We start from the raw sequence: 24,122 nt of genomic DNA on the forward strand, positions 1-24,122 counted from the left end.
TTGTGTTATAGTTAAGGAGCGTATAGGAAAAAAAACTGAAAAGAAGGGATGATGCTGATATTACGGCCGACGGCATTGTGGGTCTCGAAAGGGCGGGTGGTTTTCCAAGGAAGGAGGTTTTCGGGGGCTGTGCGCCAACAAGGTAAACTCATTCTTTTGAAGGGCTGACCTGACTGGAATTCAGCAGATCTGAGTTTGAAGCAGCAATAATATACAGGCATCTTCTTTCTCAGATTTAATTATATCTGTCTGCTGCGCGGCGTTTTCCTAAGCGTATCCCCTGCAAGGATAAAGTAAAAAAAAGTAAAAAAGGGTGTGACGTTTGAGCAGCATTCTTGCATTTTGGAGGCAGGTTCTCATACAGTGAGAAGCTTAAGAAGTTGGAGTTCAGAGTCGTTTCCATTCCCATCCCCCCCCATTCCCCATTTCAAAGTGCATTTCTTAGAATTGTTTTGTTGTCTTTTGCTAGGTAAAGTCCATGTTGATGAATCTTTACTCCGACCACTATATATGGATGTCCAAGCAACTACCTCTCTGGTATGTCAACTAAATTCTGGTTTTGGATTTTGTTCTTTACTAACAGAAAAATAAAACTAAAAGGATGGTTTTATGCACACTTGTTTAGGGACCTCTCCCATTGCAGTCAAATGTTCTTTAGGAATAGATAACATTCTCATATTTTTCTCCAAGAGTTTAATGTGGAATATGTAAGAATCTCCCTTCATTCTTTTACACAATGACAACTCTGTGAGGTAGTTCTGATTTGGCTATCCCCAAATCAGCAAGAGTTTCCATTGCTATAAATGGCATTGAATCTGAAGGTTCTTGTACAGGATTTTTATCACTATATTGCACTGGCTATTTGGTGGCTTCCATATGTTTTATACAAAAATTAGCATCATAAATCAGGATGGTGAGGATAATAGTTGTAATCCAAAATATCTGGAGATCTCCAAGTAGCCTATTCTGATTTGTAATGTTTGATTCCTACACTTATCTATACATCTATGCTGTATTAAACCTAATTAATGAAAATATATATGTTAATTTTTTTTTAAAAAGTGCCTAAGGCTATCTCAATATTATATATCAAAGCTGAATTCAAAGGGGAAAAATGATTTGGAGAACAGAGACTACTAATATTACATCTGTCAGAAACTTCTTAAACAAGCTATATTCTCATAGGAGAGAGTCAGTTTGGTGTAATGATCAAGTTAGAAATCGGGAGGTCATGAATTCTAGTCTAACATGGGCACAATGCAAGCTGGATAATGTTGGGTCAGTCACTTTTTCTCAGTCATAGGAAGGAGACAATGAGAAATCACTTTTGAAAAACCTTGCAAAAAAACCTGCAGGGACTTGTCCAGGAAATTTCTGAGAATCAATGATTGAATGGAAGGAAAAAAAAACAATCCTATAAAAGGACACGCTTGATTTAATGAGAGACTGACAGGTGCAATGCCCGTATCCCATGCAGTTTCAAAATCTTTTCCTTTTTGAATTAGGATTACTACACTGCCCTTTTATATATGCATCTACATGCACTTACGTATTGCATCTCTGTTAAAAGATCTGGATATATTCCTGACATTCATGGGAATCAAATACGAGCACAAAGAAAATAAAATGGCTTGCTATATATCTTATGTTCTAGGACCCAAGGGTTTTGGATAGCATGCTGCCTTATCTTGTGCATTACTATGGCAACCCACACTCTAGAACTCATGCATATGGTTGGGAAAGTGAAACTGCAATGGAAAAAGCCAGACAGGTGAGAATATTATTTTGTTCTTAAAATTAAATAATACATCTGTTTCTGCTGTATTGTTAAGCAGTTTTGTTCTGAAAAATGTTACAGATTTTTTCCAAACAATTCTGCTCTAATTTACATTTGTGCATTCCTTTTTTTCCCCTCTAGCAAGTTGCATCATTAATAGGAGCAGATCCTCGAGAAATTATTTTTACCAGTGGGGCCACAGAATCAAACAATATAGCAATTAAGGTAAATTTATGTATGTGTCTATGTATGTAACTCTGGGTGGCTTACAGTTACACCTAAGTTAAAACATAAAAAGTTAAAATCAAACCTTAAAACCAAAGACCCATGGGGAGGATGGGGTGGAGTGTTATTACTCAATCAACCACCTCCATTGCTCTGGTTCCCCCCTGGGGCCCCAAGCCAACTGGCAAATCTAATATATTGCCGTATTAATTGAAAATGTTATAAAATAGTAATTTCTTAGTACTATGAGAATTAAACAATTGCTGTGTTTCCCTTTACTTCTAAGGAAGACATGTATTTGAATAAAGCAATAGCAACTAATGACATACCCATATTTTTTTTCTGGACTGTAAATAAATAGGTACTCTAGCTTGAACTGTATATATATAGAAAAGATGAGATAAAAGTCTAAAAAATATTTTTTTCTTTTTTCAGCAAAGTCTATAACAACAACTTCATCTTTCGGAATGGAAGCATACTTTATTGTTGATGTTGCTGACATTATATCTACTAATTCAAAAATTTCTTCTAGTATTTGAACTGTTATAGCATTTTGTGTCATTTTATAAATTCCTGTAATAACTAAAAACCGAAAGCAATTTTTCACTTTTTTTTCCTTTTCTGCCTCAAGTCTTTAGTTCCCTCTAGTGTCCAATTTCTGAAATCATAGTCTCAGATACACATTATGCCTTAGGATAGTAAATAAACAAGTGATTAGAAACTGAGGTTAGTAAACTCAGTGTTCAAAAGACTCAGCTGCAGCTGATGCCTTTATCTCCCAGAGTTCTAATCCACAGGAGACCACTTGTCTGCATCTTATCACAGGGAGCAGCCTTCCAGAGCACCTGTGGGCAATCTCCCCTCCTCTCCTTGTCTGGAGAGGTTCCAAAGAACTGGTCTAATTGCCAGTTCAGGTTTTGCCACAATTGTTGTTTCTGCTCTTTCCAAGATATATTTAGTTTGCCTGGAAGTTGTTTTTTCTGTAGATGAAATATTCTGTGATTCATTTAACTATTCCTCCTATGGCTTCATTTCCAGGCCTTTCATCATCTTGCTATCCTTCCTATGAATTTGTTTTAATTTGTCACTATCGTTTTTGAACTGTGAGGCCCAGAATGATCAGAGATAACTCTCTATCATCTGAATTCTGTGAGCTTGTTAATATATCCCAACATAGTATTTGTTTTATTAATGCTAGCTGATGTTTAACTTATGGTTAGCAAAAATACCCAGCATCCCTTTATATATATACTATCTAGCCAGTCTCATCCTGTACTTGTGCCTTATATTTTTCTTGCCCAGATACAATGTGTTACATATCTCCCTGTTAAATTTCATCCTTTTAATTCCACACGTTACTCAGATCTATATGTATCCTCTTTTAATCTTCTCTCTTTCATTTAAATTATTACCCATTCCTTTGATTCATCTACAAACTTTTTAAGTTTCCCCTTTATAAGTTCCTCTTCTCTCAACCAAATCATTGATAAATCATTGACACTAGAGACACTCAATGGCTGAATTGAAGCTATTAATGAACTCCATTAATAAGTACTCTCTGGGTGTGATCATTGCACTAACTGCAAATTCATCTAACAGTATTATCATCTTGCCTGTATTTTACCATTTTGTTAAGGATTATCATGAGGCACTATTTCAAAGACTTTACTAAGGTTCAGGTTTACTGTGTCTGTGGCATTCCCCTGATTTACTTAGCACGTACTTCTGTTAAAAAAGAATCGAAGTTAAACTGCATGATTTATTTGTAACAAACCTATGCTGAGGCTTAATCATAGTTTGCCTCTCCAAGTATTCATAGACTCATTATCTGTTCAAAAACCTTGCCCAATATAGATACATGCTAACAGACCTGTAATTTTCCTGGTGATCTTCCTTGTTGAAGATGAGGATAACATTTGCTCTCCTCCAATATTCTGCTTGACTAAATTAAAGCCAAAATCATAATTTTATACTTGAAATTATACTGAGTGTAATTACTTCCATATATGTGCAGAACTGCAGGATGCATTTTTCATTGGAAACAAACCTTATTAATGTTAATAGGATTTATTTCTGAATAGGCAATTTCAAATCTTTGGTGACAGTTGCCTGAAGCCTTAAGGAAAATGAAAATTTTATATTTCTAATTTAATATTCATGAAAATTATCATTTGTCATCACTTTTGATCAAAATCTTGTTTTTTTCTTGTGTCAATTTAAAAGGGTGTTGGAAGATTTTATAAATCCAGAAAGAAACATATAATTACAACACAAACAGAGCACAAATGTGTGCTAGATTCTTGTCGTGCCTTAGAAGCTGAGGGCTTTCGAGTCACCTACTTGCCTGTAAAGAAAAATGGTCTTATAGATATAAAGGTAAATGATTTACTTTCAAATATTTGTACATCTGAAGAATAGAGTGCTCTTTCAATTTTTTGCTGTCCTCATTAGCCTTAGTATAGGTTGCTGGAGAGAATTTCCTCAATAAAAACAAACAAAATGTTTGCAAGGTAGAAGGTTAGAACTAATGTTCACACTGTTAATAATTTCCAGTAGATCTAAATACATTAATAAATGCAATGTAAAATATAGTAAGCTTGTTGTTCTCACATTGAGGTAGTTTGATTAAATGGTAATAGTTTACTTGTTAAGGTGTAATTCTAAGAATACTAAGACCATACAGTACTCAATTTAATGGAACTATTGAATATGCATACATAGGATTGTATCAAATAACATTTATTAGTTTGTTTGTTAAAACTTGCTGCTTTTTTAACCTCAACAAGAATTTTGACCTGGGATTCCATTTAAAGATAGAAATTATAAAGTCACCATAATTTTAAAGAGAGTAGGGAAAGCTTGAAGAAAATAGCTTCTTGACTTGTTTCCATATCCTTACCAGGTAGCCCTAGGAGGCATATATATTTTATTTGTATAACAAATGTATCGGTATGTATATTTTTATTGTCTTGTGTTGTCTCTATATTTGTGTATTTGCACACTGGGAGGCATTGGGAAGGTTACATATGCTTTGTTTTAAGTCCTATGACTAGGAGGGAAGGGGGTTAGAATAGCAATCACCAACCTTCTGAGCCACTGCACAAATACCTCTCCCATAAGAATATATTGGAGTGTTTTTTTTTCCCCAAGCCTCCAACCTTTCAGATCTTGTCTACTATTTCCTACATACAAGTATTTACTCTATTTTGTTCAGCTTTCAGAGAGGTATCCTGATGAAAGGCAAATAAAGTCCATAGATCTTTTATGCAATTTCTTTCCAGCTTTAAAAATTAAAGTAATCAGGATTTGATGGGATATATGTGGTCTTATATATTAATACACAGATTTGTAGCCATCTTTTATCTTTTTTAATATAATTCTATGTAGTGTATGTTATGCTTCTAAAATAGTTGTTAACTAATTGAACAAAATCCATGGATGCAAAAGGTCTATCAAGCAGTAGAATATTGCAATGTGGGAAGAAATACTTTGTTTTCCTTGATTTTAGACATTACTTGACCACTCAGAGGCAATGTATAACTAATTTTGTCTATATTGGGATTCATCAGGTATACCAACCATTATAGTTACTTTCTCTCTTGTGGAGTGGTGGAATCGTGGGGCCTGTATTATGAGGACATGACATAAAATGATAGCTCTGTCTCTCTAGTCTGAGAATACAAATAAGAAAGATAAGATGTATACAATGCATAATTTGTTTTCCTTGGATTGCCCAAGGCTATGCAAGGCTATATCAAACTTGAACTGATAGAATGAACTTAGAATAAGCTATTTTAACATTTTAGTAGTCAGTTCTGATGATGATGGTGGTGGTGGTGGTGGTGGTGGAAGTGACCTTGGAGATCCATCTAATCTAGCCCCCTGTTCAGGCAGGAAACCCTATACCATTTCAGATAAATGGCTGTCCAGGCTCTTCTTAAAAACTTCCAGTGTTGGAGCATTCACTGCTTCTGGAGGCAGGTTGTTCCACTGGTTAATTGTTCTAACTGTCAGGAAGTTTCTCCTTAGTTCTAGGTTGCTTCTTTCCTTGATTAGTTTCCATCCGTTGCTTCTTGTCCTGCCTTCAGGTGCTTTGCAGAATAGTTTGACTCCTTCTTTGTGGCAAACCCTGAGATATTGGAATACTGCTATCATGTCACCCTATGTCATTAAACTAGACATACCCAATTCCAGCAGCCGTTCCTTATATGTTTTAGCCTCCAGTCCCCTAATCATCTTTGTTGCTCTTCTCTGTACTCTTTCTAGAGTCTCAACATCTTTTTTACATCGTGGTGACCAAAGCTGGATGCATATTCCAAGTGTGACCTTACCAAGGCATTGTAAAGTGGTATTAACACTTCACGTGATCTTGATTCTATCCTTCTGTTAATGCAGCCTAGCACTGTGTTGGCTTTTTTGGCAGCTGCAGCACACTGCTGGCTCATATTTAAGTGATTGTCCACTAGGACTCCAAGATCCATCTCACAGTTAACTACTATTGAGCAAGGTACCACCTATACTGTACCTGTGCATTTGGTTTTTCTTGTCTAAATATAGAACTTTACTTTTTTCACCATTGAATTTCATTTTGTTAGATTGCACCCAATGTTCAAGTCTGTCAAGATCTTCCTGTATCTAAAGGAGTGTTGGCTGTTCCTGCCAGCTTGGTGTCATCTGCAAATTTGATGAGTTCCCCATCTATTCCCTCATCCAAATCATTGATAAAGATGCTGAAGAGCACTGGGCCCATTACACACTTCCCTCCATATAGATGCAGTTCCATTGAGGACCACATGCTTACGGCCAGTCAGCCAGCTATCAATCCATCTGGTGGTGATGCTGTCTAACCCACATTTTTCTATCTTACAAAGTAGTAGGTTGTTATCTACTTTATCAAATGCCTTACTGAAGTCCAAGTAAATTCCTCTGGTCCACTAATTTTGTCACCTGGTCAGAGAATGCAATAAGATTTGTCTGACATGGTCTGTTTTTGACAAACCCATGTTGGCTTTTGGTAATGACTTTGTTTGCCTCTAGGTGTTCGCTGATTCGTATTGAGGTCAGACTGATAGGTCTGTAGTTTCGTGGATCCATTTTTTTTCCTTTTTTAAAGATGGAAACTATATCAGCTCTTTTCCAGTCCTCTGGTAGTTCCCCACTGCTCCAGGATCTTTGAAAGATATAGTTCAGTGGTTCTGAGATCACATCTGCCAGTTCCTTCAAAACCTTGGGATATAATCCATTTGGTCCTGGTGATTTAAACTCATCTAGGGTGGACAGGTGTTCACTTACCATTTTCTTGCCTACCTTAATTTCTGTTTCTAATCTGTTTTTTACAGGACTGTTTTTGATAGGTTGGACTGTTTTTTCCCTTTGTGTAAAGACAGATGCAAAAAAACAAAAAACAAAAAACGAGTTAAGTAGTTCTGCTTTCTCCCTGTTGCTTGTCACCTTCTTGCCATTTTCTCCTACTAATGGACCAATCATTTCCTTAAACTTTTTCTTGTTTTTTACTTGTTGAAAGAAGCTTTTTTGTGTTATTTTTGACTTTTGTCGCAAGCCTTAGTTCATTTTGAGCCTTAGCTTTCCTCACTTCATCTTTGCAGACTTGGGCTATTTGCTGATATTCTGACTTAGTTATGCGACCCTCTTTCCACTTTCTATACTTGTTCTTTTTGTCTTTCAGTTTATCAGAGAGTTCTTTATGCAGCCATGCTGGTTTCTTTTGAGAGCTCTTATTTTTCTTCTTAGTTGGTATTGTGCTAAATTGGGCTTTTATAATCTCACTTTTCAAAATTTGCCAAGCTTGAGTTGTTTTCCCCTTGAGGATTCTCATCCATGGAATCGTTCCCAAGCTCTCTCTAAGTTTATTGAAATTAGCTCTCTTAAAGTGCAAGACTCTAGATTGCTTGTGCTTGCATAATGTTGAATTCCAATATTCCATGATCACTTCCTCCCAAGATTCCTGTGACTTCAATACCTTCTATCATTTCATCTCTGTTAGTGAGAATTAAGTCCAATATGGCTGATCCCCTAGTTCCCTTCTCTACTTTTTGGGAGACAAAGTTGTCTGATAGGTTTGTCAGGAATCTGTTTGATCTTCCACTTGGTGCAGAGTTTGTCTTCCAGTTGATGTCAGGGTAATTAAAGTCCCCCATTACTATTGTGATGTGCTTCCTACCTACCTTAGTTAAATGACTAGCAAAAGATTCATCTATTTCCTCTGCTTGGTTGGATGGCCTGTAGTATACACCTATGTCATTTTCCCCCCTTTTATATTGACCCAAATGCATTCAAGACAGTTTTCATCATTGTTGTGCTCTATTTCTGTAGAGATGTAGTTATTTCTTATATAGAGAGCAACTCCACCTCCTTTTATTTGGTCTGTTTCTTTTAAATAATTTAAATCCCTGTAGCTGTGTGTTCCATTTGTAGGTTTTAACCCACCAAGTTTCCATAATGGCAACAATATCATATCTACCTGAATTTCTAATTCACCGTTTATTGCTCATACTCTGTGCATTGGTGTATCGACATTTGAGTCCTTTATATGACCGATCCTGTGTTTACTTTCTACATAAGCTGTATGGTGCACCTGTTTGATTAGTGCACTTTGTGTGACACTCACTATTAAAAGCTTGATTTTGCTTGATAGCAAGGCTGATATTCTTATCCACACACACATCTATGTTACATGCACTGATAACTCTATAATTTTTAGATTGCCGGGACAGGAATGCTCTGTATCAATTAACTCACTGTCCCCGTTGTTCAGTTTAAATATTTTTCCAGAAAATCTGTGAATTTATTGCCAAGTAACTCAGTCCCTTTCTTTGATGGATACAAACCATCTCTTTTGTACACTTTTTCATTGGACCAGCTGCAGACTTTGTGACTAATATAACCAAAGCCTTCCCCTTTACACTACACCTTTAACTACATATTGAATTCTGCTATATATTGGTCTTTTCCATTTTGTTCCTAATACACTGGTAAAACCTCTGAAAAATTAAGCCTACAGCCCATTATATTTCACCTTTTGAACTTGAACTGGTTTGTATATATGTAATTATTTTCCTCTTTTATGATTTTAACCAGGAACTGAAAAATGCAATACAACCTGATACAAGCCTAGTGTCAATAATGACTGTGAATAATGAAATAGGAGTGAAACAACCAATTAGAGATATAGGTACGTAGACATGAATTGTGATTGTGTTCCAAATAATGTCCTGTGTAAAACAATGGAGGACTAATCATATATCGGCTTACCTGGATTAATTGGATAAGACTAGTCACAGTTTTATTACACACGTACAGACACAATATAGGTAGTCATTGATTTACAATAGCAAAAGGGCTTGGAATTTTTGTCCTTAAATAATGCAGTCACGAAGCATGACCACATCACTTAGCAACAACAATCCATGCAGCCCTAGTTAATCCCATGGCCATTAGCTAAGGCAGCTTCTGGCCAACTTCTCACAACAAAGTCAGCAGGGAAACAGGCAGGAAATAGCAAGTTTAGGCAGCTTGCTGACTGGCAAGTAAGTGGGTACTGCTGGTAGGGAAGGAGATAGGGGAGGCTTGGCAAGGCTTGGGGAAGATACATAAAGGTGCAAGGGAAATGCAGTGAGGATTGGGGAGGATGCAAGGGAGATGCAACAAGAGTTGCAGAGAGTGCACGGGGATGCATGAGGTTTGAAGAAGGCACAAAGAGGCTCGTGAAGGATGCACAGGAGTATGCAAGTGGCTTGCACAGTACAAGCGCAGAGGAGTTAAGTGAGTGGCATGGTGGGGGAGATTTACCCTAACAACTTGCGATCTGCCTGGCTTCCCCATTTACTTTCTGGAAATGACTTTCTCCATAGAGAGGGAAAGGTTGCAAATGGGCATCACATTATGTAGTGGGGTGCCCCAGGGCTCTGTTCTGGGCCCAGTGCTCTTCAACATCTTCATCAAAGATTTGGACGAGGGGATAGATGGGGAACTCATCAAATTTGCAGACAACACCAAGTTGGCAGGAATAGCCAACACTCCAGAAGACAGGCTTAGGATACAGGAAGATCTGAACAGACTTGAACACTGGATGCTATCTAACAAAATGAAATTCAATGGTGAAAAACGTAAGGTTCTACATTTAGGCAATAAAAACCAATTGTACAGATATAGTATAGGGGGTACCTTGCTCAATAGTAGTAACTGTGAGAGGGATCTCGGAGTCCTAGTGGACAGTCATTTAAATATGAGCCAGCAGTGTGCTGCAGCTGCCAAAAAAGCCAATCCAGTGCTAGGCTGCATTAACAGAGGAATAGAATCAAGATCACGTGAAGTATTAATACCATTTTACACTGCCTTGGTAAGGCCACACTTGGAATACTGCATCCAGTTTTGGTCACCACAATGTAAAAAAGATGTTGAGACTCTAGAAAGAGTACAGAGAAGAGCAACAAAGATGATTAGGGGACTGGGCGCTAAAACATATAAGGAACAGTTGCTGGAATTGGGTATGTCTAGTTTAACGAAGAGAAGGACGAGGGGGGACATGATAGCAGTGTTCCAATATCTCATGGGCTGCCACAAAGAAGAGGGAGTCAAGCTATTTTCCAAAGCGCCTGAAGGCAGGACAAGAAGCAGTGGATGGAAACTAACCAAAGAGAGAAGCAACGTAGAACTAAGGAGAAACTTCCTGGCAGTTAGAACAATTAACCAGTGGAACAACCTGCCTCCAGAAGCGGTGAATACTCCAACACTGGAAGTTTTTAAGAAGAAACTGGACAGCCATTTGTCCAAAATGGTATAGGGTTACCTGCCTGAGCAGGGAGTTTGACTTGATGACCTACAAGGTCCCTTCCAACTTTATTATTACTATTATTATTATTATTATTATTATTATTATTATTATTATTATTATTATTATTATTATTATTACATGATAGCAGGACCCTGCAACTGGTCATAAGTACAAGCTAGTTGCCAAGCGTCCATATCACAATCGTGTCTGTGGGAATGCTGGAATGGCTGAAACTCTGCGGATCGATCATAACCACCATTGTAACTTTGAATGGTTGCTCAATGAATGGTGACAAGTTGACCATTAAACTGTATCAGTTTATTGCCTCCAGCTTCCGTCATGAATTCTGCCAATAAGTAAAATTTGTCTATAGCCTTACTGTCTAGTTTAGTGGCTGACTTCTCTATATAATACAAGAAAGAATTTGAGGTTTATGAACTCTAGGTAGGAGAAGTTAACTTAGAAACAACCAGGGGATATTTCTTTATTTTCTTTTTTGGTAGCCTTTCTTTTAGAGCTTCTCATTAGCTTCCAGGGGAGATACTAAACACAACATTGAAGAAAGTGAATTAGTTAATGAGCTGCCTACCTCTCTATATTAGAGACAAACACTTGTTATAAATCTGAATCAAGGAGTTATACATGAGGAAAAAACAATTATTTTGATTAATCCTCAAAATTATCCTTTGAAGATAAAATATTAGTTTGTATACTTAAAATACTTATTTTATGATGACAGAAATAACTATACTGTGGTGTCTTTTTTTTTTTTAATTCCAGGTGATATTTGCAGTTCCAATAAAGTATTTTTTCATACAGATGCTGCACAGGCAGTTGGAAAAATCCCTCTGGATGTCAGTGATATGAAAATTGATTTAATGAGCATAAGTGGCCATAAAATTTATGGACCCAAAGGTATTAATATTTTGTGGGTCACTGTATTTAAGCAAGAAAGAGTCATTATTGTATTAATGTTTTAATTGCTGAACTGTACTTCATTGTAGTTTCCCTAAGATTATGGAGTGATTAATACTGAAGTAAGAGCTTATTATTCTTTATTTACTTTTTTAGAAATATTTAAAGACTTCTTTTGAAAAAGACAATCACATATTGAGGCATTATTTTAATTGAATTATAGGATTTTCTTTGTTATAATTCTTAAGCTTTTTATGCAGGAAAAGTATGTAAATATTTTAAAATTATGTGGAAGCATTATTTATTTTAAGATAGCATTGATCCAATTATTCTGCATAATCTAGGAAGTATTTTGATTTTCAGCTCTTTTGGGTGCATCAATGCCTTAGTATTTAGCAATGACTGAAAGCTTAAAGGAAACAGAGAAAGAAGAATGTTTAAATAATTGAAACAGATTGCCACGTTATAAACATAACCTGTCCCTATGGTAATTAAATTGAAACTTCTAAAGATTCTTTGTCTCCTCTGTAATTTTAGGTGTTAATTTCCCCCACTGATTTGTAGCCATGAAATTCAGTGTGAAGTGATTATACAGTAAAGTCAGTTTGTTAGAAGTCCAATTTGCATTTGAATGTAACTGAATTTCTTCTAAGCAGTACAATATTTCTGCAACAAGCATAGCTTGATTTTCTGCATTATGGTTTTGTTATACAAGTAGTCCTCAACTGATAGCAGTTCATTTAGTGCAGTGGTTCTCAACCTTTTTAATGCCGCGACCCCCAACCGGTCGTAAGTCGAGGACTACTCAAATGGTGCAGCACCGATTGCAGAATGGGACTTTTGGTGGGCTCAGCAGGGCAGAGACAGCCTGGACAATTCCTATTGGTTTTCAAAAGCCAATAGAATAAAAGGGAGTAGCATAACTAAGGAAAAGGGGGGAAAAATGGCGGACTGCGTTGTTTGGTGACCCCCGTGAAATGGTCGTTCGATCCCAAATGGGGTCCCGACCCACAGGTTGAGAACCACTGATTTAGTGACTGTTCAAAGTTACAATGGCATTAAAAAAAGTGACATGACCGTTTTTCTCACGACCATTGCAGCATCCCTGAATGGTATAGGGTTTTCTGCCTAAGCAGGGGGTTGGACTAGAAGACCTCCAAGGTCTATTCTATTCTATTCCATTCCCGTGGTCACATGATCAAAATTCAAATGCTTGGCAACTAACTGATATTTATGACAGTTGCAGTGTCTCACAGTCATGTGATCACCTTTTGCGACCTTCTGACAAGCAAAGTCAATGGGGAAGCCAGATTCACTTAACAACTAGGTTACTAACTTAATTATTGCAGTGATTCACTTAACAACGGTGGTAGGAAAGGTTGTAAAATTGGGCAAAATTCACTTAAATATTTCCCTTAGCAACAGACATTGTAGGCTCAATTGTGGTTGTAAGTCAAGGACTGTATTAGGAGAATGAAGCTTTCTAAATCGGGGTAACAGTTTGAATTCAGAAGTTGTGTTAGTCTGCCTATTCACATATATTATATCAGATATTTATTTATTTATTTATGAGACTTATATACCGCTTTAAGTGCAAGCACTCTCTAAGCGGTGTACACCAGTAAGCAATGTATATATCCTCATTTTACCTACCCCAGAAGGATGGAAGGCTGAGTCAACCTTGAGCCGGTGAGATTTGAACCGCTGACCTGCTGAACACAGTCAGCTAAAGTGGCCTGCAGTACTGCACTCTAACTGCTGCGCCACCTCGGCTTTTCTTTTTCCAATCCTTTTTTTCTTTTCCTTTTTTTTTCTTTTCTTTCCAATCACAGAATTATAAGCACATCAGCCTTTGATTTCGCGTGGATTGATGGAGTAATACACTTGAATTTTAGATTTCTGACACTATGCGTAGAAAAAAGTCTGCTAGTTAGAAATGGAATTGCTAAGTAAAATTAAGAATCCTGATTAAAAATTATATTTTGCGCATTTATAAGCCTCTGAAATATATTGAACTGAAAAAAAATATTTGTGTGTTTAAGGGGTTGGTGCAATTTATGTCCGGCGGCGACCAAGAGTAAGAGTGGAACCTATACAGAGTGGAGGAGGTCAAGAGCGAGGATTACGTTCTGGAACTGTGCCAACTCCATTAGTAGTTGGCCTTGGGGCAGCTTGTGAATTGGCACAGCAAGAAATGGAGGTAAAAAATGTGATTCAATTTCTCTGTACAGATAGTCCTCAACTTACAACTAGTCACTTACTTACCATTTGAAGTTACAACCTGCCCAAAGAAAAGGACTTATGACCCATATCCAACATTCCAACGGTCTGCCCACCATGATCACATGACGACACTTTGGGCACTCAGCAACATGGCTTCATTTACAGCTATTTGCAGCATAGCCTGGTACTTCTGGCTTTCAGCAAAACTGTGTCCATAGCAAGCAATGGGTTCACACTTATGATTGTCACATTCACTTAATGACTGCTGCAAAAAAATTGTAAACTCAGGCCAGTCTTGTGACTGACCCATTTTATGACCATCATGACATACAATCATAATGGGCAAGTTCCACTATGGCCGTATGTTGAAGACTACCTGTGTAATCTACCCACAGCATATTTCTGTTTCTGTTTTTGACATATTCTTAGCATGATGATTTAAATTGAATGTCTACAATATTGATACCAGCATGTAGTGATCTAGAATTGGATTTAATATGTCTTTTACCTATTGAATTATTTTGATTATTTTTCATTCTTAACGTTTTTTCAAAAAAAATTGCAGTGCAATTTGTTTTAATAATAACTAAAATTCAATTATTTGTTGAACTGTCTTAATTTGTTTAATGTATCTATTATATGTCTTGTGACCCCTAGTTCACAGGCCTTTTCTTACGAGTCTCAGTCTTGGTACTGGTAAGAAAAGAGGTTTGGCAGGTTTTGTGATCACCAGTATTGAGGCAAATTCTATTGGATTTTTTCTTTTTCCTTTTTCCTTTTTTTATAAGTGTCTCTGTTTTGTTTACATAGCAACTCTAAATAAATCAACATGTATATTTACATTGCCCTTTGGGTAGTCTTTATTATGCAGAAGCAAATGGCATACAGGTAGTCCTCAATTAACAACCAATCAGTCAGCGACCATTGAAAGTTATGACACTGCTGAACGAGTGGTACTTACAACCAGTCCTTGAAGTTGTGGCCAGTGTGGCAACCCTGTGGTCACATGATCACGATTTGGATGCTTGATAATTGACTAGCCCTTACAACAACTGCAGCATCCCATAACGTCAAGGGGGAAACTGGCAGATAATATTGTAATTTGCTCCCACTCCTATCACATTTTCTCAAGGATTCCCACTTTGGAATATGAGATTTCCTGCCCTTGCTTGCATTCCATTGCTTATCCCCCACCCAGTGGGGTTAATGCTGGGCCATAGCACCCACCTGTGTACTTACCCACACTCTATAGCATGCACATCCCTGCCCAGCCACAATTGTGCCAGGCTACAACATCTACCTGCCTATCCATACTCCGTAGAACTTACCCACCCATCCATTGGTCTGCTTGCGAACCACCTAAGGAATGGCTTGTGACTGGGACCTGCAACTTTTTGTCAGCTTTTCCATTGCCTTTTCATGTTGGAAGCCAGCAGAAAGTCACAATTTGCGGTCATGTGAAATATTTAATTGATTGTTTGATTGTTTATATGCTGCCCATCTTACTATCAAGCAACTCTGGGGAGTATATACATTTAATAAAGAAAGAAATAATGACACATAATCCTTGTTTAACAATAGCAACTGAGAATTGTTGTCACTATGTGATGCAGTGACATACTTCATGCTTTATAACTGAATTGCTTAGTGAAAGAAATTCCAATCCCAATTATTGTCATTTAGCCAGGAGTATACTAAAGTAATATTACCATAATAACAAAACTTTTATGGTTAATGTGTATGAATTTGGATGAAGAAATGTGTGTGTTATTATTTCTAAGTTTTGATGGAGTCGGTGTGTTCTGTTTTCTACTCCTGTTTAATAATAAAATTAGAAATGATTGAGGCAATTAGAGTAAACTGGTCAAAGTTCAAATCCATTGTGATAAATTAATTAGTTTTTGTTTCTTTTCTAGTATGACCATAAACGAATTAGCTCATTAGCTGATAGGCTAATCACAAAAATAATGTCAGAAGTTCCTGATGTTGTAATGAATGGAGACCCAGTGCATCGTTATCCAGGTATCATTAGCAGAATGTTGACCTTTGTCATTATTCAGGTGTTGACTTTATATATAATTAGAAATTAGAATTAAATAACTCCAAGTGGTAATTTGTGGGATATTTGATATTGAAACAATTCTGTAGTGATATCTCCTTTAATACTAGCTAGCTGTTGCTCTGTAATGTCCAATGACTTATGGATTGCACATCGTTTTAATTATGTTTTATATCTCCAAAAATTACTTTTAAATAGGGTGCTAGAATAACTCCAGTTCCTTATAGTCAAGGAAAATCTTGTTTCTTTTTTCTGTGCCATCTTCATAACTGACTGACTCTGAGGGTCTTATAATGACAGCTGCAGCATAACAGATTGCTTGAGTATATAACCACATTAATTTTCATAGCTGCTGTATGGCACTTCAGAAGACATAAAAAATAAAATTCCTGTAAAGAAGAACAGTTCTAAATACTGGAAGTTTAAGATTATTAAATAATCTGACCTTGCTCTGTTAACAATGCAGGCTGCATCAATTTATCATTTGCGTATGTGGAAGGGGAAAGCTTGCTGATGGCCCTGAAAGATGTGGCACTCTCTTCTGGAAGGTATAACTTTATATGCAAAATGGCACATGATTCAGCTTAATCTGTTTCTAGAGAAAAGACTGCTTGGAATTTCCAAAGAAACTGGAATTTTGAAAGAAAATCAGAATAAAAGAGGCATATAACCTAAAAATCTAGGCTGCATCTGTATTCATTCTGTTCAGAATCGTCTTCTTAATTATGAATTGCATTGACTGGCTTCCACTCATTTCACTTAAAAAATGCTGTTAAGATTTCAGGTTCCTTTTTAAAAACTGTAGATATGTGCTAAACTGGAGAAACTAGCAATGAGGTTTTACTATTGAGAATGGAAACCATCAGCTAATTCTTTTTGTTTAATCTTTTCTCTTCTCAATTATTTTAATAATTTGAATGTGCCTATGAATTCATGAGATACTTCCAATGATCCAGTTCACGTGTAATCCTCTTGACTATATTGTCTTATATTTGGCTCTTTTTTCTTTTCTTTTTTCTTCCTTCTCCATTCCTTCATTGATTTTGCAAAATAAATCCTCTTTTCAGAGAAACATGCCACTTTCATTAGAACCAGGTTTCCAAAGTGATTAAAAGAAGGTTTTTTATTTATTAAAAGAAGGTATATTCAGAGTATACCGAACTGTAACCTGCTGCTTTCATGCCTACTCTTGCTTTGCATTAAAACAAGTATCATATTATTTTCTTGTTAGTGCTTGTACATCTGCATCTTTGGAACCGTCATACGTATTGCGTGCAATTGGAACAGATGAAGACTTGGCTCACTCATCCATAAGGTAAGAGTTATTTTGATAAAAGGAAAATTGCATGTCATCTTTGTATATATGTTTTGGGCTTGATTTGTATTTTACTTTACTTTATTTCAGATTTGGAATTGGACGTTTTACTACTGAAGAAGAAGTAGATTATACTGTAAATAAATGCATACAACATGTGAAAAGATTAAGAGAAATGAGGTAAATATTTTTTATTAAAAATAGCATTTTTATTTGTTTAAAATTAAATATAGATAAAGATTATGAAGAGAATTAGATTATTTGTTATCTCCTTCAGTTGTGTCTGCTGTGAAATTATCAGATCTATATAGCTAATTTAAATGGCTGTTACCTAGGGCCTGTGTGTATGCTTTGTCATTAGAATTATATTGATAGTATTATAAGTTATATGTTGTATTCAGATCTAACATGAGTAACAATGTTTTGGATGCATCACAGGTATCTTTGCTGTATCTGTCAGTAGCTGTCTGTAAAAAAAAAGTATTATTTGTCTTATAACAAATATAATTTATAGTTCTGAGGAACTGAAATTTAATTTTTCTTCTTATTTTACAGCCCACTGTGGGAGATGGTACAGGATGGAATTGATTTGAAAAGCATTAAATGGACACAGCATTAAAATACGTATATATCAGACTGCATGGTTGTAGATTAAATGTTTCTGTACATTCCTGAGAAAAAGTATATAGTTTCAAGTGTGCAATCCGTGGGTAACCAGTGAGAGGCTCTTTTTAAATACAGAACCTGAAAACTGATTCTAAGGGAGAGTTTTGTTTTGTGCATTAACTTTCACATAAAGAAGTATACATGGACATAAAATATGCTGACACCAAAGAAATTGCAGTACTTTTATTTTTAGGTGATTTTGTTGCAGCTTGGTATAATGAGACTTCAGAATCGTATCATTGTGGAAAAATGGTTGATTTTGTTTCTTCTGTAAGCATCATGAGGCTATTCTGAATGGATTTTATCAACATATTACTTTTCAGAAACATAAATTCAGGAATAATGTTTCTTATAGAAAGTTTACCTTACTAAATCCTACATTTTATGCTTACGCACTAGTGTTTGTTATATAGCAGTGAGCATGCTAAACTAAGTAAATCTATTGGTGGATTTTCCTATATAAAATTCAAGTGAAAGTGAAAGAATTAATGTTATGTATTTCATACAGTTATGTATTTCATAATTGCAGATGCAATTTTTGTGCTTAAACAACTAATAGAAAAAATATGGAATATAATAAGAATTTCTTTGTTGCATTTGTAGACCAAGAAAAAACATTTGGTAGAGTTCATAGGAAACTGTTATGGCAAACACTGACCCAATATGGAGAATGCAAAAGCTTATATAATGATTGTAGAACTGTAGTCAGAACAAATCAAGGAACATCAGAACCCTTCATATCAGGAGTAAAACAGGTATGTGTACTATCACTACTATTGTTTATCACCTACATTGACAGCATAAGCAAAGAAGACAAACCCAAGAATGGAAATAATATCAACAAACTACTCTGCAGACAATTAGGCATTGATAGCAAGTACATCTAAGAAATTGCAACAACATCTTATGGCCATGAACCAAGAATGCCAGACAAATAATACAAGAATCAGCAAAGAGAAAACAGAAGTAATGGCAGTTGGAAGAAAAAAGCATATCCTAAACATAGTAATAGAAGGAACAAGCATAAAACATGTATCAAAGTTCAAATATCTAGGAACAACATTCACTGAAGATGGTAAAATGGACAAAAAGATTAACATAGGATGCAGTAAGGCAAACCAAGTATTAGGACAGCTTGCTCCGGTCCTACAATATAAGGCAGTACTGATCAACACAAAGAAACATCTCATACAAAGCATATTCATCCTCACTCTATGTTACCAGTGCCAAACATGGACACTTCCAACAAAACAAACGAAAGTTAGTCACCATGGAAGAGAAGGAGGAGGAGGAATTCATGCAGTCAACATGTTGATTTTTAAAAGTAATATAAGAGGATGCTGGGTTAAAAGAACAAATTTGTTTGGAAATTGCTGCTTTTGTTTTCCCATATTCATTAAAAAATATTTGTTCCTTTTTGCTTGGCAAACTGATAAGGCTAGTACCTCTCACGTTCTGAGATTCTATTTGCCTTACACTGAATCTTCTATTATTTTTCCTCCAATAATGCTGCTCCACACTATCTCTGGAAGCTGAAATATTCTATCTACATGGATAGCAGTCATCCTGATTGGATTCCAGGATATTTTTATGGTGCCATTCAAGTTATTACATCCATGTTGTGACAGACAGGGAAAAAAAGAAGAAATAGTGGATTAGTTTTATGGTCATGTTCTATCTGAAATAAATTGAACAAATATGATGTATTGCTTATGGTTGGAAATCAGAATGTCAAAGATGAAATAGTAGGGAAGAAAAGCAATTGGACCGTATGGCCTAGCAAACAAAAATGAAGCAGAAAAATAACTTATCAGTTTCTGCTAATTGAATTATTCCTTCATTGCTAAGTTCTCAAGAGGAGGTGCTAACCTCGAATTGGTATGTTGAAGGACACTAATGAAGAGATAATAACTGATTTAAAGATCAAATAAAGATGGAAATAATAATGTAATTTTGTACAGTAGAAAAATCGATATCTAAAAAAAATCTTAGAAGATATTGCTTATATACAAGGACCTTTGGTGTTAGGATATGAAATTAGATTAATATACTATTCACAAATTTAAAAGACCACAGAATTTGATGGACTCTATAGAAATATGGCAAGAAAGAGGAGAAGAATCAGAAAAAGATTCCAACCAAATTATATACCAAATCTGGAGAAAGACACAGTGACCCACAGACTGAAGAAGTCAATCTACATACCAATACCCAAAAAATATTTAATGAAGTATTCAAAGTATTCTTAATTTCATACCCTAGGAAAACAATAGATGGAATCACCCAATGCAGATTAGAGGACTACATGGTAGAGATGCCAAATGTTCAAGATGGGTTTTGCAAATGTTGAGGGACAAGACTCATTATTGCAGATGCATGCTAGACAATTGAGAAAACCAAAGAATAGAGAAAAAAGACAAGGCCTTTGATTGTATTGACCATTTCAAGCTATAGATCATCATTAGGAAAATGAGAATTCCAAAATAGATCATTGTCCTCTTGTGAGATCTATACCCAGAATAGGAAGCTGCAGTCTGGATGAAATATGGCAAAACAGACTGGCTTCATAATGACAAAACAGTGAGACTATCTCATTAATTCAATCTGCATGCTGAATACATATTGAGATAGGATTGATTATTAGAAGAAGGTGCACATTTAAAATTGATGGAACAATGTAAATAACCAGCATTTGTAAGGTCTAATGAACTTAGGAAGCACAGAGAAAAAAAGGATATAAGATTAAATGAAGACAAAAATACCAAAGTGTTGACAATTTCTTCTTTTTAGGATCATCACTAAAGGAAGCAGCATATAACAAAATACACTTTGTATTAATACATAGGATATCTATGAGAGCCTTGAAAAAAACGTTCAGATGTTATGACATACCTGTATCTACAAAGATTAGCACTGCAGGCAGTACTTTTCTTGTGATGCTCTGTGGAAGAGACATCTTGGCTTTGAAGAAGCACGATAGAAAGTATTGCTGTTTTTGAATTTTGGTGTTGGAAACTTGTAAAAATACAATAGCCAAGAAAATAAACAAATGGATCACAAAAACAAAACCCAAAATTCTCACTCAAGCCTCAAATTGTATTTTGGGTACATTACATAAAGATCTAGTTTTCTTTAGAAGTCTATAATGCCTTACATCTTGTGTTGTATAACACATATAAACAAGATTATACTCCTAGTAATATAACTGCCTCCAGGCACTGAGTTATATCTTAATCCACATCTGCTGCTTGGCCAGATGTAATGGGATGTGAGAATAATTTTGAGGAGCAAAGGGCTACAACTAAGACAATAAAATAAAATAAATCTGAGGCCAAACAAATGTAATTTGAGGAAATATCTGACTTGACTCTGCCTAGTTCTGTTATAGTTAAAGGCAGGGAGGGGAAAGGCACTTTCAAACTTGAAAGATTCTGTTACTATAACTCCATAATAAGTAGTATTAGTTTTCATAACTTTAATTTTCTAGTCTGGTCTCTATCTCAAAGGACTGACATGCTAGCAGGGTACATATTGATGATATTTTATCCCATACTATTGGATGATCTCTCCCAATAGCTTCATGTAGATGTTAAATAATAGAGGCGGAAGGCCCAAGGGTTTGATCATTAGCACAGAAATCAGCTCTTCAGAAAGGATTTCCAGTGGGCAACAGCATATCCCATCTCCAGCCCAGTTAACACATTAGTAATAGTAGTAAAGTTGGAAGGGACCTTGGAGGTCATCTAGTCCAACCCCCTGCTCAGGCAGGAAACCCTACACCATTTCGGACAAATGGCTGTCCAGTCTCTTCTTAAAAACTTCCAGTGTTGGAGCATTTACTGCTTCTGGAGGCAAGCTGTTCCACTGATTAATTGTTCTCACTGTCAGGAAGTTTCTCCTTAGTTCTAGGTTGCTTCTCTCCTTGATTAGTTTCCACCCGTTGCTTCGTGTCCTGCCTTCAGGTGCTTTGGAAAATAGCTTAATTCCCTCTTCTTTATGGCAGCCCCTGAGATATTGGAATACTGCTATCATGTCCCCCCTTGTCCTTCTCTTCGTTAAACTAGACATACCCAATTCTCGCAACCGTTCCTTATATGTTTTAGCCTCCAGTCCCCTAATCATCTTTGTTGCTCTTCTCTGTACTCTTTCTAGAGTCTCAACATCTTTTTTACATCGTGGTGACCAAAACTGGATGCAGTATTCCAAGTGTGGCCTTACCAAGGCATTGTAGAGTGGTATTAATACTTCACGTGATCTTGATTCTATCCCTCTGTTAATGCAGCTTAGCACCGTGTTGGCCTTTTTGGCAGCTGCAGCACACTGCTGGCTCATATTTAGGTGATTGTCTACTAGGACTCCGAGGTCCCTCTCACATTTGATGGAATTGAAGACAGCAAGATCAGGACAGTCAGCATCTCCTTTATTCCAGACCTTATTACAGGTCATCCATTAACAGCAACTAATGTAAAGATAAAGAGTTCCTCTGTCCAGTCATGTTTGACTCTAAGGGGCGGTGCTGATCTCCTTAGCCGAGGAAACCAATGCTGTCTGAAGATATTTCCATGATCATGTGACAGCATGACTATACACCAAGGTACACAGAACACTTACCTTCCCACTGTAGTCGTACTTATTTATCTACTTGCATTTGCATACTTTGAATTGCTAGATGGGCAGGAGCTGGGTTAAATAACAGGAGCTCACCCCCTTGTGCAGCACTGGGATCTCAAAGGGCTGTCAGTTTTCCATCTGAGAAGCTCGGTGTCTTTAACTACTGAGCCACAGCAATTTATGTAGTTCTGTCCTATAGTCAACCCTGAATCCTGATTGAAAAATTCAAATTGTTTCATTCCAAGCTTTCTGTAATTGTAGACTTATCTTTCCAACAACTTTAAGGTTTTAAGGTAGAAGGCCATGTGAATGAAGTGCATATGGTTTCTAAAATCTGGAAATTTCTATTTAAAAAATGTGTACTGTCCTGGAGCTTGTCAAATATCATTAGTTTTGCAAGTTTTAACTTTTTTATATTTTAATCCTTAGAATTTGTGGACTCAGCATAAATACAACACTTGCAATAAAGCCCAAAGATTTAGCCCTATCTACTGGTGGAATTGCATAAAAAGCAATATTAACAAGTTCAACCATATATGTATCAGACCCCCCCAAAAAATCCAAAAGTAAAACCCCTAAGGATTTTTGGAATTAAAAAAGGATTTAAGAAAATAAGGATTGTTCCAATTAATGTGAGCTGCCTGGGATTATTAAAAAATAAAATTAATACACTGACACGGAATGCAAAAATTACCTAACTGTTCAGAGTCTAATACCCATCTTATTAGAAAATAACATTTGTGTATGATGTGTAATTATATATTACTGTTATCATGTAAAGGGGGTTTATATCCAAATGAACAAACCATTGGGGAATACCACTGGATCCATGAAATGCACAAATCCAGAAGGTGATCTGAAGGCAACAGAAGGCAGCACCCAACCAAGCTTGGCTGATCCAAAAAGCTAAAAAAGATGGCACCGTTACTGGGCTGAGAGATTGGCCCTAGATTTCAGAACTGAAAATGGACGGGGCACTCAGTCACAAAATCATTCTCAGGAAAGCACCTGCAAAGGATTTTTTTTCTTATGAAAAAAACATCATGTATGCGTTCATTTGCTTGGCAAAGAGTCAAGCTGGACTGAGGGAGGAGGATTTTATTTTCACCTGGTGCAATTAGTTTGCTTTTGGAGTAGCGTGAATTCCTCCACTAGTTTGAAACAGGTAGCTTACTACTGTTGAAGGAAAAGTCTTCATCATGGTTCAGTCCAAGCCGGGAATAAACAACATGGTAACTGCTTTAGAAAGAAGGTTGCAGATCATTGGAGAAGAGCCAGACAGAAAGCTGGCTCTAGAAGAAAAGACAGAGAGAGCACATGTAGGGAGTGAGTTTTAATACTCTCCGGAGCCTTTTGTTTGAAGCTGTTCCTGTGGCGTGAACTTTGACCTGAGTCTGAGTGTGCCCTTTGGCATCTGTGAGTTAATCCTATTATGTCCTGTCTTAAGAGTTTAGGTGGGGTATGTAGATTTTAGGTGTCTTTGTCTTAAGGTTCTAGCTGGGGGCCTCCAACCTTCCTGGATTATTTACATCTGCAT

General features: G+C 36.4%; 1 protein-coding gene across 1 annotated transcript; it reads left to right on the forward strand.

Moving 5' to 3' along the window:
* The first annotated feature begins 2 nt into the window (after nt 1-2).
* Nucleotides 3-21,049, forward strand: NFS1 (NFS1 cysteine desulfurase). Its single transcript, XM_039319109.1, has 13 exons — nt 3-142; nt 470-537; nt 1,655-1,771; nt 1,919-2,002; nt 4,226-4,378; nt 9,101-9,194; nt 11,577-11,711; nt 13,754-13,911; nt 15,851-15,956; nt 16,460-16,541; nt 17,225-17,308; nt 17,399-17,488; nt 17,864-21,049. Exons 1-13 carry the CDS (start codon nt 49-51, stop codon nt 17,925-17,927), a joined length of 1,329 nt encoding a protein of 442 aa, XP_039175043.1. The 5' UTR covers nt 3-48; the 3' UTR covers nt 17,928-21,049.
* The last annotated feature ends 3,073 nt before the right edge of the window (nt 21,050-24,122 follow it).

This window comes from Crotalus tigris, unplaced genomic scaffold, assembly GCF_016545835.1.
Source record: "Crotalus tigris isolate CLP2741 ecotype Arizona unplaced genomic scaffold, ASM1654583v1 scf7180000022411.5474196:2289641, whole genome shotgun sequence".
Lineage (NCBI taxonomy): Eukaryota > Metazoa > Chordata > Lepidosauria > Squamata > Viperidae > Crotalus > Crotalus tigris.

Bases quoted from the DNA above. Each gene is read 5' to 3' on its own strand.
- NFS1 (XM_039319109.1), top strand. From the start codon at position 49: ATGATGCTGATATTACGGCCGACGGCATTGTGGGTCTCGAAAGGGCGG. The intron at 11,712-13,753 runs GTATTAATATTT...TGTGTGTTTAAG, and splicing joins TAAAATTTATGGACCCAAAG to GGGTTGGTGCAATTTATGTC. The intron at 13,912-15,850 runs GTAAAAAATGTG...TTTCTTTTCTAG, and splicing joins TGGCACAGCAAGAAATGGAG to TATGACCATAAACGAATTAG.